General features: G+C 34.6%; 1 protein-coding gene across 10 annotated transcripts in view; it reads left to right on the top strand.

The window, feature by feature from the left end:
- NFAT5 (nuclear factor of activated T cells 5) overlaps positions 1-15,298 on the top strand; it is a 219,312-nt gene that overhangs the window by 186,912 nt on the left and 17,102 nt on the right. For all 10 annotated transcript variants that reach the window (XM_074200350.1, XM_074200357.1, XM_074200355.1 and 7 more), the window contains 2 exons: positions 7,722-7,854; positions 12,991-13,068. In XM_074200350.1, the coding sequence (XP_074056451.1) occupies positions 7,722-7,854; positions 12,991-13,068 (211 nt within the window). The remainder of the gene's footprint in view (positions 1-7,721; positions 7,855-12,990; positions 13,069-15,298) is intronic.

The raw sequence follows: 15,298 nt of genomic DNA, 5'->3' as shown, positions 1-15,298 counted from the left end.
GATAATAGTAACTAGCAAGTAACTTACTTGTAATTTAATTCACCGTAGGAAAGGGGTTTCTTTCTGTTGTTTGAGAATCCTTGAATACTCCAAGGCTTTTCTAGCTTTAATTTTGCCTTAAAGCCTTTTAAAAAACACATTTTGGCATTATCTGTAACTTAAACTTACTCATTCATGGGAAGGACTGTAGCATGAACTTGTTTGTTTTCTGATTTCATCTGAAATGAAATCACTCATTTACAATATCCTAAACAATAAAATAATCTTTCTAACCAATTAAATAAATTCCTAAAGTAAAAAAATAAAATAAAAATAAATTCCTAAAGTACAAGACTGGCATTAATGGCATTTTATCACCACTAGGGTAAAATTTTGTTGTTATTCAGTCATGTCTCACTCTTTATTGAACCCATTGGGTTTTCTTGGCAGACATACTAGGGTAGTTTTGCCATTTTCTTATCTAGCTCATTTTACAGATGAGGAAACAGGCAAACAAAATGACTTGCCCAGGGTCACACAGCTAGTAAATATCTGAGATCAAATTTGAACTTGTGTCTTCCTGACTGTGAGCCCAGCACTCTATCCACTGTGCCATCTAACTGCCCAGGATAAAATTAAAATTTCTCAACTTTTTATTTCAAAGCCTTGTGCTGCTTATTCTGTTTATTCCCATTATTATATATAGTTTACTTACACATTATTCCCTTTTGCACACCATATCTTTCACCAAACTTGACTTATTTGCTTTCCCCCAGATTCAGCAGGCCATGCCCACCAGCACAGACTGTTTCTCATATCTAAAAAAATACTCCCTTCTTAACAACACCTAAGATCTATATCTTCTTTCAAGACTGAGATTATGGGCTATCTCCTAACCAAAGCCTTTTTTGTTCTCCATAATTGTTACTGTACTCTCTCTCCTCTGCAGATTATTTTATATAAAAACATACTTACATGTATAATTATGCATAATACATATGTGCATAATTTGTTACATTGTTTATTTTTTATTATTTGCATGTTTTAGCTTCTCTCCCTCCTTCCCCAAATAAAATGAGAGCTTCTTAAGAGCAGGAATTATATTTCTTTATTTGCCTTTATCCTTAAGTATCTATAAAACTCTTAACAAAATACCTTCCACATAGTAGGCACTGTAAAAAAAACTTTCTTGGATTAGAGTAATTTAATATTCTTTGTTATTCTGTGATCCTACCAGTGGGATACAGAAACTAGAACCAATACAAATTGTATCATGGTCACCCAAACTCTTTTAATATGGCTTAAAACAATGTCTTTAAAAAAACAAAAACTTTGAGATCTGAAATACTTTTATTCTTTAAAACACTATTTTTTCAGGGTAGTTATGCTAGACACTATAGATGAACGAAGAATAATCATAAAAATAAGACATGTGATGGAATGAAAAAGAATTATGTCCTTATTTGGTGGGTATATTCAGAGGTCCAGGGTTTTTGAAAGCAAATATGTAAATAAACTAAATCATAATATGATCTTCCATTTGATGTAGGCTTCTAATGTCAATTTTGAAATTTTTATCTTTTTTATGAGAGAGATTGTATCTAGATTTTTTTCAGAGGGATTTTTTTTGGCAATTGTAATGGAATGAAATCATAGCTGGGTGCAATGTATAGCCTTTTCATATGTGAAAGAAGGAAATTTGGGAAAGAACTATAATTGGAAATTCAGGAAATTTTTTGAGGGAAAAGAAACCCTGGGTGTATGGACAGCATAATATGCAAATAGAAAGTGTACATTTAGGGGCAGCTAGATGGCGCAGTGGATAAAGCACTGGCCCTGGAGTCAGGAGTACCTGGGTTCAAATCCAGTCCCAGACACTTAATACTTACCTAGCTGTGTGGCCTTGGGCAAGCCACTTAACCCCATTGCCTTGCAAAAGAAAAAAAAACTAAAAAAAAGTGTACATTTAGCAATTAAAAAGATACTTGGGGGCAGCTAGGTGGCATAGTGGATAAAGCACCGGCCCTGAAGTCAGGAGTACCTAGGTTCAAATCTGGTCTCAGATACTTAATAATTACCTAGCTGTGTGGCCTTGGGCAAGCCACTTAACCCCGTTTGCCTCGCAAAAACCTTAAAAAAAAAGATACTTGTAAAAGTTATAGAATGACAGAGTCTTTCAAATATAATTAGTAATCAAGTCACCCTCAAAACATGTGGGAACAAGTAGTTTCCTTAAACTAGTGTAAATAATATTTGTAAGTTTTATGAATGAAGCCCTCCTCTCCATTATTATAAGTAATTGAGTGAGGAAACTTATTCTAGAATTTCTCCTTTGTAGGCTCAATTTAAATTTAGAGCACTGTGTGGAACTCTTCCCCTCTTTGTTAGGATGGCTCTTGTTCTACAAGTTGAATTAAATTTTTATTGTTGTAATTTGATGGCAACATATTTGGAGTGCTCTTCCCCACTTAAAGTTGTAATAAAGGTTTTTTGAAAGACAACCTTGCAGCTTTTGTTATAAAATAACTAGAATAAATATTTAGTTATAGTTTTAAAAAATCAGCTCTTAATGTCTAAATAATTTTAATATTAAGATATAATTGAATAAGAATAAATTACATTTGAATGGTATGCTGTGATTTAGAAATAATATTATTTGCCATCTCATAAAATAATGGAAATATACTTATTGTCCATATAACAATTACTTTCAGGGTGGCTAGGTGGCACAGTGGATAAAGCACCAGCCCTGCAGTCAGGAGTACCTGGGTTCAAATCCAGTTTCAGACACTTAATAATTACCTAGCTGTGTGGCCTTGGGCAAGCCACTTAACCCCATTTGCCTTGCAAAAACCTAAAAGAAAAAAAAAACCCAGTTACTTTCTCTAATAAGAATCACAGTAAAACCCTAATGCTTTTGTATATTCAGTTATACATGAATGTACATTAATATATGTGAGGGGAGTTTGTAAGTGACATCTATTCTCATTTTAACAGATTTAAACAGGTGTTTGTGTTTTTTTAATTACATATTGAAATATTTAGCCATATCAGAGTTTGGCTTGAAAGGAGAGGCAAGAGAGTTTGGTAGTAATTTTGGGGGAGAGATTAGATAAATAGAAAAGTTTATTTTAACAAGTAACAGATTGAAGATACTTTTTTGGGAGAATGAGGTTACAACACAAAAAGCAATTATTAAAATATTATTAATTATTAAAATATTAAATATTAAATTAAATATTAAAATAAGAAATTTGACAAGTTTGCATTCTCTCAAAGTAGATTTTTTTGTATCTCTGGGTATTCTCCCCAAAAAGTCTTTTGGGACTCAAAATGCTATGAAAGGTAGAGGTATACTAAGAGTTTGGAGAAATGAGGAAAGAGGGGCCTTTCGGTATAAAAATAGAAAGATTTTTGAGTTTATGCTTTCACAGACAGTAGGAATAGCTTTTCTAAATAAAGGCTTGGGGTTTTCAAAAACTATAAATTTCAGTTCTTGTTCTGTTTTATCATGTATCTTTGAACAAGTCTATATTTCCACCACTGTAGAAAAAAGAATGTGGTGGAAAGGTGGTGGAAAAATAAATCATAACAATATAAAAGTAACAAAACATTAACTGCTAAAAGGGTGATAGAGAATTTTCTTTTCAAAATAATTTGTCATAGAAAAGTTGAAATTCAGACTTTAAATTTATTTTAAATGAGAGCATTTTTCTTCAGTTCAAGGAACATTATGAAAGCATTTTTGATTGAAATTTGATTTTATTTTTCCAATTACATATTATGAAAGTTCGTCAGCATTCATCCACTTGTATATTTAAAAGTTACACATTTTTCTACTATCCTCCCATTCCATTTCCCACCCCTTAGCTGTGAACATTCTATAAAAGTTGTCCATGGTACTGGCCCTGGAGTCAGGAGTACTTGAGTTCAAATCCAGTCTCAGACACTTAGTAATTACCTAGCTGTGTGGCCTTAGGCAAGCCACTTAACCCTTTTTGCCTTGCAAAAACCTAAAATAAAAAAAAAAAAAGTCCATGTTCATTTGTGTTTAAGATGGTTACATATATTACTCATTTTGTTTATGAAAAATTAGCACTAAGGGTAAAGAAAGCAAACTGATATAGGAAGGAAAACCATAAGAGAGGTTTTTAAAAAGTGAATATAGGGGGGCGGCTAGATGGTGCAGTGGATAAAGCACCAGCCCTGGAGTCAGGAGTACCTGGGTTCAAATCCAGTCTCAGACACTTAATAATTACCTAGCTGTGTGGCCTTGGGCAAGCCACTTAAGCCCATTTGCCTTGCAAAATCCTAAAAAATAAAAAAGTGAATATAGTATCCATTTAGATTCTGTGGATTATTTTTTGTTTTGTTTTGTTTTCCTCTGAATGGCATCATCCATAACAGGTCTCCTAGGGTTGTCCTAGATCTCTGAACTGAGAGGAGCTACAGCCATCATAGATGATCAACTCACATTGTTGTTAACGTGTAGAATGTTCTCTTGATTCTGCTTCCTTTGCTCAGCATCCTTCCTCTAATTAGGTCCATGCTTCTCTAAAGTCTGACCATTCACATTTTCTTATAGAACAGTAGTACTTCATCACATTCATACACCATTTATATACCATAACTTGTTCAGCCATTCCCCAATTGGTAAGCATCCTCTCAGTGAAGCTGCACCACCAAGGTGCTCCAGAGTTTTTGACTTTAAAAGCATAGTAATAAGAGGGCTTTTGAAAACTTCCTTTACTGTGAATTTCTTTTTTCAATTTTAAGATTGATAAGGTGTAAAATTGACATAGGAAGAGTTGAAAATCCAATTAATACTGGGATTGAAATCAAACTATAAAAATGGGTATATGAAAAAATGCCTTTTAAAAATGATTTTAAGGGGTGGCTAGGTGGTGTAGTGGATAAAGCACCGGTCCTGGAGTCAGGAGTACCTGGGTTCAAATCTGGTCTCAGACACTTAATACTTACCTAGCTGTGTGGCCTTGGGCAAGCCACTTAACCCCATTTGCCTTGCAAAAACCTAAAGGGAAAAAAAATGATTTTAAAAGATATTGAAGAAATTTCAGTATAGTATATATATTTAGATATATTTAAAGTAAATAGAATTAGGGCAGCTAGGTGATAAAGTGGATAGAGCACCAGCCCTGGAGTCAGAGAACTGAGTTTTATCTGGCCTCAGACACTTAATTACCTAACTGTGTGACCTTGGACAATCACTTACAAAAAACAAAGTGGAAATGTGCTACATGGGGAATACTCTTATTTGAAAAGAAGATGTAAACTCCCGAACAGAGATCTTAAGATTTTTTTGTGTGTGTGCCATGGATCTTATTAGCAGTCTGAAATCCATAACCCTATCCTCAGAATAATGTTTTTAAGTGGAACAGAATATATAGGATTACAAAGGAAAACAATTATATTGAAATACAGAAAAAAAAAAGTTCACAGACTACCTCAGGATAAAGAACTCTGCTTTAGAATCTGCCCTGTCTTAATGTTGAAAAGGAACTTTTAAAATCTTATATGTCATTTTGACTGGGGGGCAAGATTTATCTGTGATACAGGTGCTATTTTTTAATGGTTATTAAAACCAGTAAAGACCAGTCTTAAAATATGTACATATCTGAGAATTTGAATTAGTGCAGTCACTTAATGTTACAGTGGAATAGAGCAATCGAGTAGTTACATCCAGATGGCAACTGCCTTAGCAATGTGTGCAGTTGCAAAAACAAACTGGGTCCTTGGCTCTCCTTGGAACTAACTAATTTCTGCGACCTCACATATTGCTAAATAAATCGTTGTCTGGATGGAACTACTTGACTTCTTTATCAACCACCATGACAAGGTACAGGGTTTAGATGTTTTCTGTTTGTTTCTGACAGCTTTTTTAATGGGGTTGACATGGTTGGCATTTGGCTGGTGTTCCCTCATTAGGCTGATAGCTGGAGACAAGAGTTGTTATCATGACTTGTGGATGCCAGTCTTGAGTTGTCACTGATCAGTCATTTAAGCTACAAATGAAGTCAGCCAAGCCATGGAGTGAACAGCGAGCTGCCTCTGAGTCAGGACCACTTGCAGGTCTCCTGTTGTTACCTAGCAGCCATGACCCTGGCCAGTTACCTTCTCTGTCTCTCCAAGCAGCTCTGATACTTGCAAGGTACAAAGCAGCTACAGAGTTCTCTTGGTAGAAATTATTTCCTCACTGGGAGTTTTCTCTACCAAGGAAATCATGAGTCTATTAAAGAAATAATAAATGAATTTGCTGTACCACATGTACATAGTACTGAGGTATTAGCAGAGAAATCTATTCATTGAGCTATTTTCCAACTAATATTTGTTCTAGCTAATTCAGTCTCACATGGCCCAGAGATCTGAATATTTATGGTGCTTGGCTTGAGCTAAGGTAAATTCTATAAACAAAATCATAGAGTAAAAAGAAACAGCCTGGCTTGCATAAGGATTAAATCTCTGATGCTGACTTCATTAGTATCATATCCCATACAACAGAGTCAATCAGCTACAGCCCAATTAAGCAACAAAAATCCTTTGACTCTTTCTACATTCAACTACCTTAACATTCTCTATGTTTTCAGGACTAATATATAGTGACTACCTCTTGATTTTTGTTTCCTGTTATTTGAGCCCTTTGGGACAGGCTTCCCTGATACTGTAAGGTCCAGGATTTGATGGTAGTTGATAGTAGTAAAGTAATATTATATTGGCCCAGACTTCTGTCCTTTGTTAAGAATACTTCCCACTTTGGGAAGACACTGTTTTTGATGTATGAGACCTGGACATTTTAAGTAACATTAAATGACTTAAAAAAAAAAGCTGTAGAAAGATTTGAAGTGAGGAAGACCATTTGCTTGGTAGAATTGCAGAGCATGTAACTTCCAAATTAGCCTGAACTATATTTGTTGCTTTATCCTAAGGAAGTTTTTTTTCCTCTTTAATTTAAAGAGTTTTAGAATTTTGGATCTAAAACTTAGAGACTACCTGGTTTATTCTTCTCCTTTCACAGAAAAAAGAGAGGCTTACAGAAATAGTGTGATTTGCCCAAGGCTACACAATAACTGAATGCAGAGTGGAGTTTAGCCTGGTTTCTTGATTCATAGAAAATATTTTTCTTTTTTTTTCTTTTTGCAGGGGGATTAGGGGTAAGTTTGGGAGAAAAAGTTGAAGAAAGAACTTGAAAGGAAATGAAAGTTAACTGGGAGGAAATTTTACATTTTTTCCAAGACACAGTATAAATGAATTACCCTTTTCTTTTAGTATAAGAAAAATGTTTGATCTTAGTCTACATTTTCTGCTTAAGAAAGATAACAGAACACAATATTACTATGTTCCTGTGAAATCCCTAAGCTCTTTTCTTTTGCACATCATCAATAAGATTTAGACAGGGAATGTTTGTAAAGGTTAAGGTCATAGAAGAGTGAATGGCATCTGTCTCCCATTTTCTGAAAGGAACTTTGACTTTCCATGAATAAAGATTTTCATTCCAGTAAATCCTGATATCTCAATGCCAAACAAATCACAAGTTAAAAGACTTACATTATGTGTTATGGCAGTTCTGTATTCAGGTCTTGTATCAACTTGACTAATAGGATATATGTTTTAATGAGTTCTTTTTTCATTTATAGCTCATAAGAAAATAAGAAAATTTTAAATATTATTTCCATTTTATCTGTCTGACTTATTGGTATGTTCTCTTTAATCTTTGTACAAACAAGAATCATCTTATTGTGAAGGTGCCTCCATATCATGACCAATATATAACCTTGCCTGTGTCTGTGGGAATATATGTAGTGACCAATGCTGGAAGATCCCATGATGTTCAGCCATTTACCTACACTCCAGATACAGGTATGTCCAGAAAGAAGTCATTGAAACGAATGATTAATTTCTAATTGTTGGCAAGTATTAAGAGAGCTATGCATGTTAAATTATTAATCATTATTATAAAAATTAATTGAATTTTAAGTTTACCAGTTGGTTTTTAATTGTTCACTAAGGGTAATTTAATATAAGTCATCTTCCTAGTTTTGTGCAGCAAGGTAGCAGAGTGGATAGAGCACTAGGCTTCAAATCAGAAAAATCTGAGTTCAAATCTGACTTCAGACATTTACTAGCTGTATGACCCTGGACAAGCCACCCAAACTTATTTATTTCAATTTTCTCACCTATAAAATGAGCTAAGGAAATGGCAAATCATTCCAGTATCTTTGCCAAGAAAACTCCAAATGGGGACACAACTGAAAATGATTAAAAAGTCTTTCTAGGTTTTTATGAGACTGTTTGTAAATTGAATTATCAAGTCACTAGGATAAAAATCTGAGATTCTTTAGCCTTAGTAGCTTCATGAAGAAGGATAACAGATTCATCTAATCAGTCCTGAATAGAATTATTGCAATTGTGATATGTCTAGGCCCAGAAAGTTTTTTGATGATATTTGGGGCATTTGTTTCAAGGTACTCTATTTTAAGAGAGGACTGTCCAAATGAATGGTCTTTAATAAATGTTTTCTTTTGGTAGCTCATCTGAAAAAAAATAAAAACAAGGTGTTATTCCTATAAGGTGCAAATGTCTTACTGTCCTTTGGGTACCTATTTACATCCTTTTTAGATTTTGCAAGGCAATGGGGTTAAGTGGCTTGCCCAAGGCCACACGCCTAGGTAATTATTAAGTTTCTGAGGTCGGATTTGAACCCAGGTACTCCTGACTCAAGGCCGGTACTCTATCCACTGCGCCACCTAGCTGCCCCAGCCTATTTACATCTTAAGAGGAAAATGCAAAAAATACAGAAATGTATTTGCGTAGTCACTTTTTTCTTGTACCCTAGTTAAATCTCAATTCTAATATGTTGTTGGCACCAAATTGTAGAAGGGCAAATATTTTAGACATGGTTTCAGTTACATAATCATATACCTAGTTCTTTAGTAAAGTAAAGTAAAAGAACTTCCCATTTACATTTTTTTCTTTAGAAGCCAATCCAGGGGTGGCTAGGTGGCACAAGGGGCGGCTAGGTGGCGCAGTGGATGAAGCACCAGCCCTGGAGTCAGGAGTACCTGGGTTCAAACCTGGTCTCAGACACTTAATAATTACCTAGCCGTGTGGCCTTGGGCAAGCCACTTAACCCCATTTGCCTTGCAAAAACCTTAAAAAAAAAAAAAGAAGCTAATCCAGCATCAGAGGTGATACAATTTTAATTTAGGACTCACAGACCTACTATATACACACACACACACACACACACACTCTGATTGCCTGAAGGGAAGACACCATCTTCTAGTATAGAACTTTAGATTTACTGCTTTACTTAAGAAAGCAGTTTCTAGCCACTGATTTATAATAGATTACTAGAAATCTTTTCCAGTTCTCTCAGCTGCTAGGCAGTCATTTTATTCTAGCACTGCAAATGCTACTGAAGGAATGTCCTTTTATAGTAGGAATGTCCATTAAATACAATTCTCTAAGAATTCAAAGTCTTTGTATTGGAGCATCATAAAAAAGTACTTCGTCCTGTACAATGAAAACCTGAGTACCCTGAGGAGATAATACTGGAGATCAGTTCTTGTCTTCCCTGGTTTCTTTTGATCTGCACCTCTACTGAAACAAAAAACTCCTCTGGGGGGTGGCTAGGTGGCGTAGTGGATAAAGCACTGGCCTTGGAGTCAGGAGGACAGGAGTTTAAATCCAGTCAGACATTTACTAGCTGTGTGACCTTGGGCAAATCACCTAATCCTGATTGTCTCACATCCAGGGTCAATTCCAGTCGTCCTGATCCATATCTGGCCACTAGACCCAGATGGCTCTGGAAGAGAAAGTAAGACTTAAGCACAGCCCCCACTCAAATCCAATTCATGTCCCCTGAAGTCATTGTTTTCTTCAAGGATGAAGAAAAAACATTATTACATGATTCATGAAGAAGAAGCCTTAGAACTACTTTGCCCGGTTCAATTCCTTGCCAGTGAATTGTCTGATTGAGGATTTGTGTTACTATTGACTCAGGACTGTAAATGTTCTATTATTGGGCATTGATGAGAAAATGAAGGGTTCAAGTGAATCAAAATAAACTTCTCAATAAGTGTGTTTTTATACATACATACAAACACAGGTACCCATATTTATATAATTAGTATGCTGTTTATTGAGCATAATTTAAATATTGTTTCATTTAGCCACTTCTGAGTCAAATAGCATGTCACAATTATTAGGACTCTTGCCTATCAGTGTTATAGAAAAGCAGAGAAGTATAGTAACTTTTTAGAGCTGTCATACTACCAAAAAATATTGATTAGATGCTAAATAAAAAATCTTTACAGTTTTCTTTTAGAAAAGGCACTTAAGTACTTAATACATTGCTTATACTTGTATAATCATTCTGTTTTCCTTTCTAGTCTTTTCCTAAAATAATTTAGATGTGATAAGTAAAAAGCATTCACTAAGCGCTTATTCTTTACCATCTAACATATTGAAATGTTAGGGATGCAAATATCAAGGGAAGGCATGAATGGTCTGAATGGATAACTTGATGAAATGCAAAAGTGTGGATCATAGCCTAGGGCCTGTGGATATAATGGATCAGTTTACATATGGTCATTAATCAAGAAGACTAAGCCCCAGGGTGGGCATTCAGAGATGAGCCTGGAGTAACTTCTCTAATGACCAGATACATGAATTTTAGAGGTCTTAGATATGGAAGATATTGAACCAAGAGGGGAAAAAGCAGGGCAGTGGTGGCAGTCAGATGGCTGGATACTTGGTGGAAAGTATTAGGAAATAAGACAGGTTTCAAATAAAAAATAACTGATGGCTTCTTATATGAACAAATAGTTAATCTTATACAATTTTATCTAGTCACTTTTTTGTTAAAAGTTATAAAACAATCCAGATTTACATGAGAGTGCTTGAATTTCATGAAATGAGTGTAGAAAAATATTAAAAATCCTCTAAACATACAGCTTCTCTGTTAATGGGCTCTCTTTGAACTTTGGCATTCTCACTGTTATTGGTTTTTTCACCTTCAGTATAGGGATTATATTAAGATATCAGATTACCAAAAAGATCAAACCTGCACATATTCTTTTGGGAAATCTAGACAGTCCCTTCCTTTTACCAAGATTACCTAGCTACCCCAATTCCATTGGGAAATTAGGCAAGGAGAAGAATATGGCACTTACTTTTGAAGGTATCACTTGAGAGTTCCAGTTTTAGTGTTTCCAGTGAGATGGAAGATCCTCCAGCATTACCATCCCTTCTGCCATTATATCCTACAGGCCTGAAGACATTGCCACCTTCACTACTATTATACCTCCTGGGCCTGACCCTCAGCTTCTTTGTCCTTTGTTCTTTTTTTTTAAATTTATTTTTCCAATTGCATGCAAGGATAATTTTCAGCAATTATTTTTGTAAGGTTTTTGAGATTCATATTTTTCTTTCCTCCTTCCTTCCCTTGATAGAAAGCAATCTAATATAGATCATACATATCTAACTATGTTAAACATATATGCATATTATAATGTTAATATTTGTCCTTCATTGTCGAAGACCATGCCAACATGGAGGTGATACTGTGACAAGCACGTATATTTGGATATAAGTGAGGTGGGGCTGTTTTAAGTCACCAGCCTTACTTTCTCCTTCAGAGCCATCTGGGTCCAGTGGCAAGATAAAAATCAGATGACTGGAGATGGCTCTGGACGCAAGTCAATCCTGACCTCTCAGGTTTATAACCTGAGTCATTCTGGATTCCTCACTATCTCTTACTACCATCACCTATCCCAATATCCAAACTGTTGCTAAGGCCTGTTAATCTCACTCCCTTTTCTTCTCCAACATTTTTTGTTCAGTCATTTTTTTAGTCGTGTCCAACACTTTGTGAACTCATTTGGGGTTTTCTTGGCAAAGAAACTGGAGTGGTTGCCATTTCCTTCAATTCATTTTATAGATGAGGAAACTGAGGCAAATAAGGTTAAGTGACTTATGTAGGATCACACAGTTCATTTTTCCTGACTAGGCCCAGGCACTCTTTCCAATGTGCCATCTAGCTACCCTCTTATACAACCTCCATTCTAGTACGAACCCTCATTATCCCAGGCCTGTACAATTGCAATAACTTGCTAGTGGATCTGCTTGCCTCACATTCTCATCCCTACTCATTCCCAGTCCATCGTCCATTTGGCCATTAAAAAGATTTTAAAGCATAGATCTGACCCTGTCATTCACTTAGTAAACTCCAATGACTCTTATCAATTCCAGCACCAAATACAGTGTTCTGTTTTGCCATACAGTGCCCTTTCTAACCTAAGTCCCTCCAACTTTATTAGTCTTCCTATACTTTATTCCTTGTCATGATCTCTTTGATCCAGTGAAATACTGCTCCCCTGCCTATTACATGATCAAGACCATCCATCTCTCATCTCTGGATATTTTCTCTGGCTGTCCTTTAGGCCTGGAAGACTCTCCTTCCTCTATTGCCCCACTAATTTCCTTTTAAGTTCCAAGTAAAACCCCATGTTTTCAGGACACCTTCCCTAAGCCCTCCTACTTCTAGAGCCTTCCCTCTTATAATGATTTTCTATGGAACCTTTATTTGTTTGCATACTGTCTCTATTAAATAATGTAAATGAGGACTGGTTTTTGACTCCTATATCCCTAGCACGCAACACTGTATGTATCTTATAATAGGCACTCAATAAATGTAAGTGTCCAATTATATTAAACCTGTTAGTACAAATGTATCACATCACATTTGATTGCCATTGACCTCCATCAATATTTGACCAGTGTTAACATTTCTTTCCCTTGCATATATAGAAACAGGTTAATTATAGAGCTTTGGTAAAATATGTCTGAAAAAGTTCATTTCAGTGCTGAATATCAAATTGAGTGAGATCTCATAGGGAAATAGTCTGTTATTAAAGAGGTTTGAAACAAAACCTGACTTTTCATTCAGTTGGATAATTAATAATAAATACCATCATGTCTTTTAATCAACAGCTAATGCTCTGAATGTAAATGTGAAGAAGGAAATGTCCAGTCCAGCACGACCTTGTTCTTTTGAAGAAGCTATAAAAGGTACTAGATTAATTCTCATAAAAAATTTTTAATGGATCAACTTTTCCATTTCCTATAGTACACATTTTTTTCTCCAATTTGCTTATATATAAAGACTAACTTTTCAGTATAACAATTTCCTTTCTCCTTTATTCAAATACATTTAGTTATCTTTGAACTTTAGCAAATAAGTCTCAGGGTTTCATTAGCAAGCCTGCTTTAAAAAAATTCTTAAATAAAAATACATTTAAACTCCATTCCTAGTTTATTACTATGAAATTGGTCAAATAATGATCCTTCTGTCATAAAGGGCTCTATATAATGGTAAAGTACCGTGTTATGTTGTCTTTCACTCCTGCTTAGATCCTTTTCTATTTCTTTTATTCCTTGTTACTGATAAAGCATACTATACTGAAATATATCTTCAGTTAGTTTTAAACCAAAATATTGAGAAAACACATAGAGCATCTTATTAACCAATTTTTAAAAAATCTTTAGCATTTTTAATTTCATTTAATTCATGGAGTATTTATTGAGGTCATAGAGTGCTCGACACTGCTATGCTAATTGATGATCATAGTAGTTCTTTCTGTACCTATTCTAGTTTTGGATGGATGGATGGATGAAAGAAATACTATTTAGTAAGTGTTTTTGACCTTAATAAATAAAGGCTATGTACTAAGGATCTAGAAAGAAAAGTTAAGATTCCAAGAAGTTCTCATTCTAATATACATAAGATGTTTCTGCTGGAAGTCAGATTATTCCTCTGATGTTGACTTATGTGTACATTTTTTAGCCTTAAAATAATAATTGTATTTGTACTAAAAATAAGTTAATATGCTATAAACATTTTGTTACAATATTTTTGGATTTATGATTCAGTGAAACCTTTGAATACTTATTAATTTCTAGCATAGTGGAATTTCTATAAATTTGATCATATTCAAATAATTCTAAACCTACACAACTTAAACCATACTGATTGAAAAGTAGGTAATGAATTAGTACCAGATGGCATCTGGGCATCCACCCAAAAATTTTCAAGAGAATAAAAATTGAGATGTTAGAAGCAATGACTTAAAAAGCCGCTGTCAACATATATCTGATTTACTTTCCAGGTTGAGAGAGAGGGCAGCCAATGGCCATATTAGTTTTTAATTTGAACTTATTCATAAAGCCTTATAAAAATGCAAGTGACATAAAAAACCTATTTTCATGAAGATGTACTTTATTTATATGTGTGTGTGTGTGTATAATTCAGAAAATCTTGAGAAGCAAGATAATGGGATGATAATGACCCATGTTGTCTCATAAAGCAAAAAGAAGCAGGGGAAAGAGATTTTTTTAATATTAAATTTTTTTACCACAACTGACACTAAAGCTGTCATACTTGGTCTTATAGAGGAAGTGGAAATTCATTTAAAAGAATAAATATGGTTAAAAGCACCAATGAAATAAGTTTATAGAAATAAGAACGTTAAATCCCACTGTGCTTATTGTTTCATAAAAAGCATTTGATTGAGTTGAGCAAAACACCACTTTAAAAACTTTTTTTTCAATAATACATATCCCATCAATATATGAAGATTTTGTGAAAAATAGAAAAACAGAAAAAAGCTTTATTCAGTGAATCACGATTATAAACATTAAGCAAAATGTAAAACAGAAAACTGTTATGCTTGCTGAAGGTATTTATCTAACACAGAAGTCACAAGTTGCAGAGGAATTCTTTATGAGGTATGAGACCCTCCAGATGCTCCTTTTTATGATCAACCTTGTGCTAGTTGGTTCAAGTCATAGAACATCATAACACCTCCTAGGAGATTCATAACTATCTTTCTAGCCATCACATAGCAAAGACCAAGTGGATAAAGAAAGTTTATTCCTTGGATTATGGCATGTAATGATGAACAAGAACAAAGCTTGTTCACCTACAGGTTAGACAGTACAAATGGACAAATAGGGAAACATTTAAGCAAGAAGAGGAGCGTATGCTGGGTTGCTATCAGAAATTGCAAAGCTCCTTTAATATCTTCAGAGTTCTCTCAGAAATAAAGACTTATCTTTTATAACAGTAGTCCACCAGTATTGTTGTAAGATAAAAGACATGAAGCACAAGGGCCTCCAATGATTTGAAAAATAATATCACACTGAAGTCAGTGGAAGGATAGATTGCAGCATGTGACACTAAAGAATTTCAAAGAATATAAGGAGTAAAAATATTGTCTTGGAAATGTAAGATGGACTGATC

The sequence above is a fragment of the Macrotis lagotis genome, chromosome 1 (assembly GCF_037893015.1).
Source record: "Macrotis lagotis isolate mMagLag1 chromosome 1, bilby.v1.9.chrom.fasta, whole genome shotgun sequence".
Classification (NCBI taxonomy): domain Eukaryota; kingdom Metazoa; phylum Chordata; class Mammalia; order Peramelemorphia; family Peramelidae; genus Macrotis; species Macrotis lagotis.
This window is presented reverse-complemented; position numbering and strand designations above follow the sequence as displayed.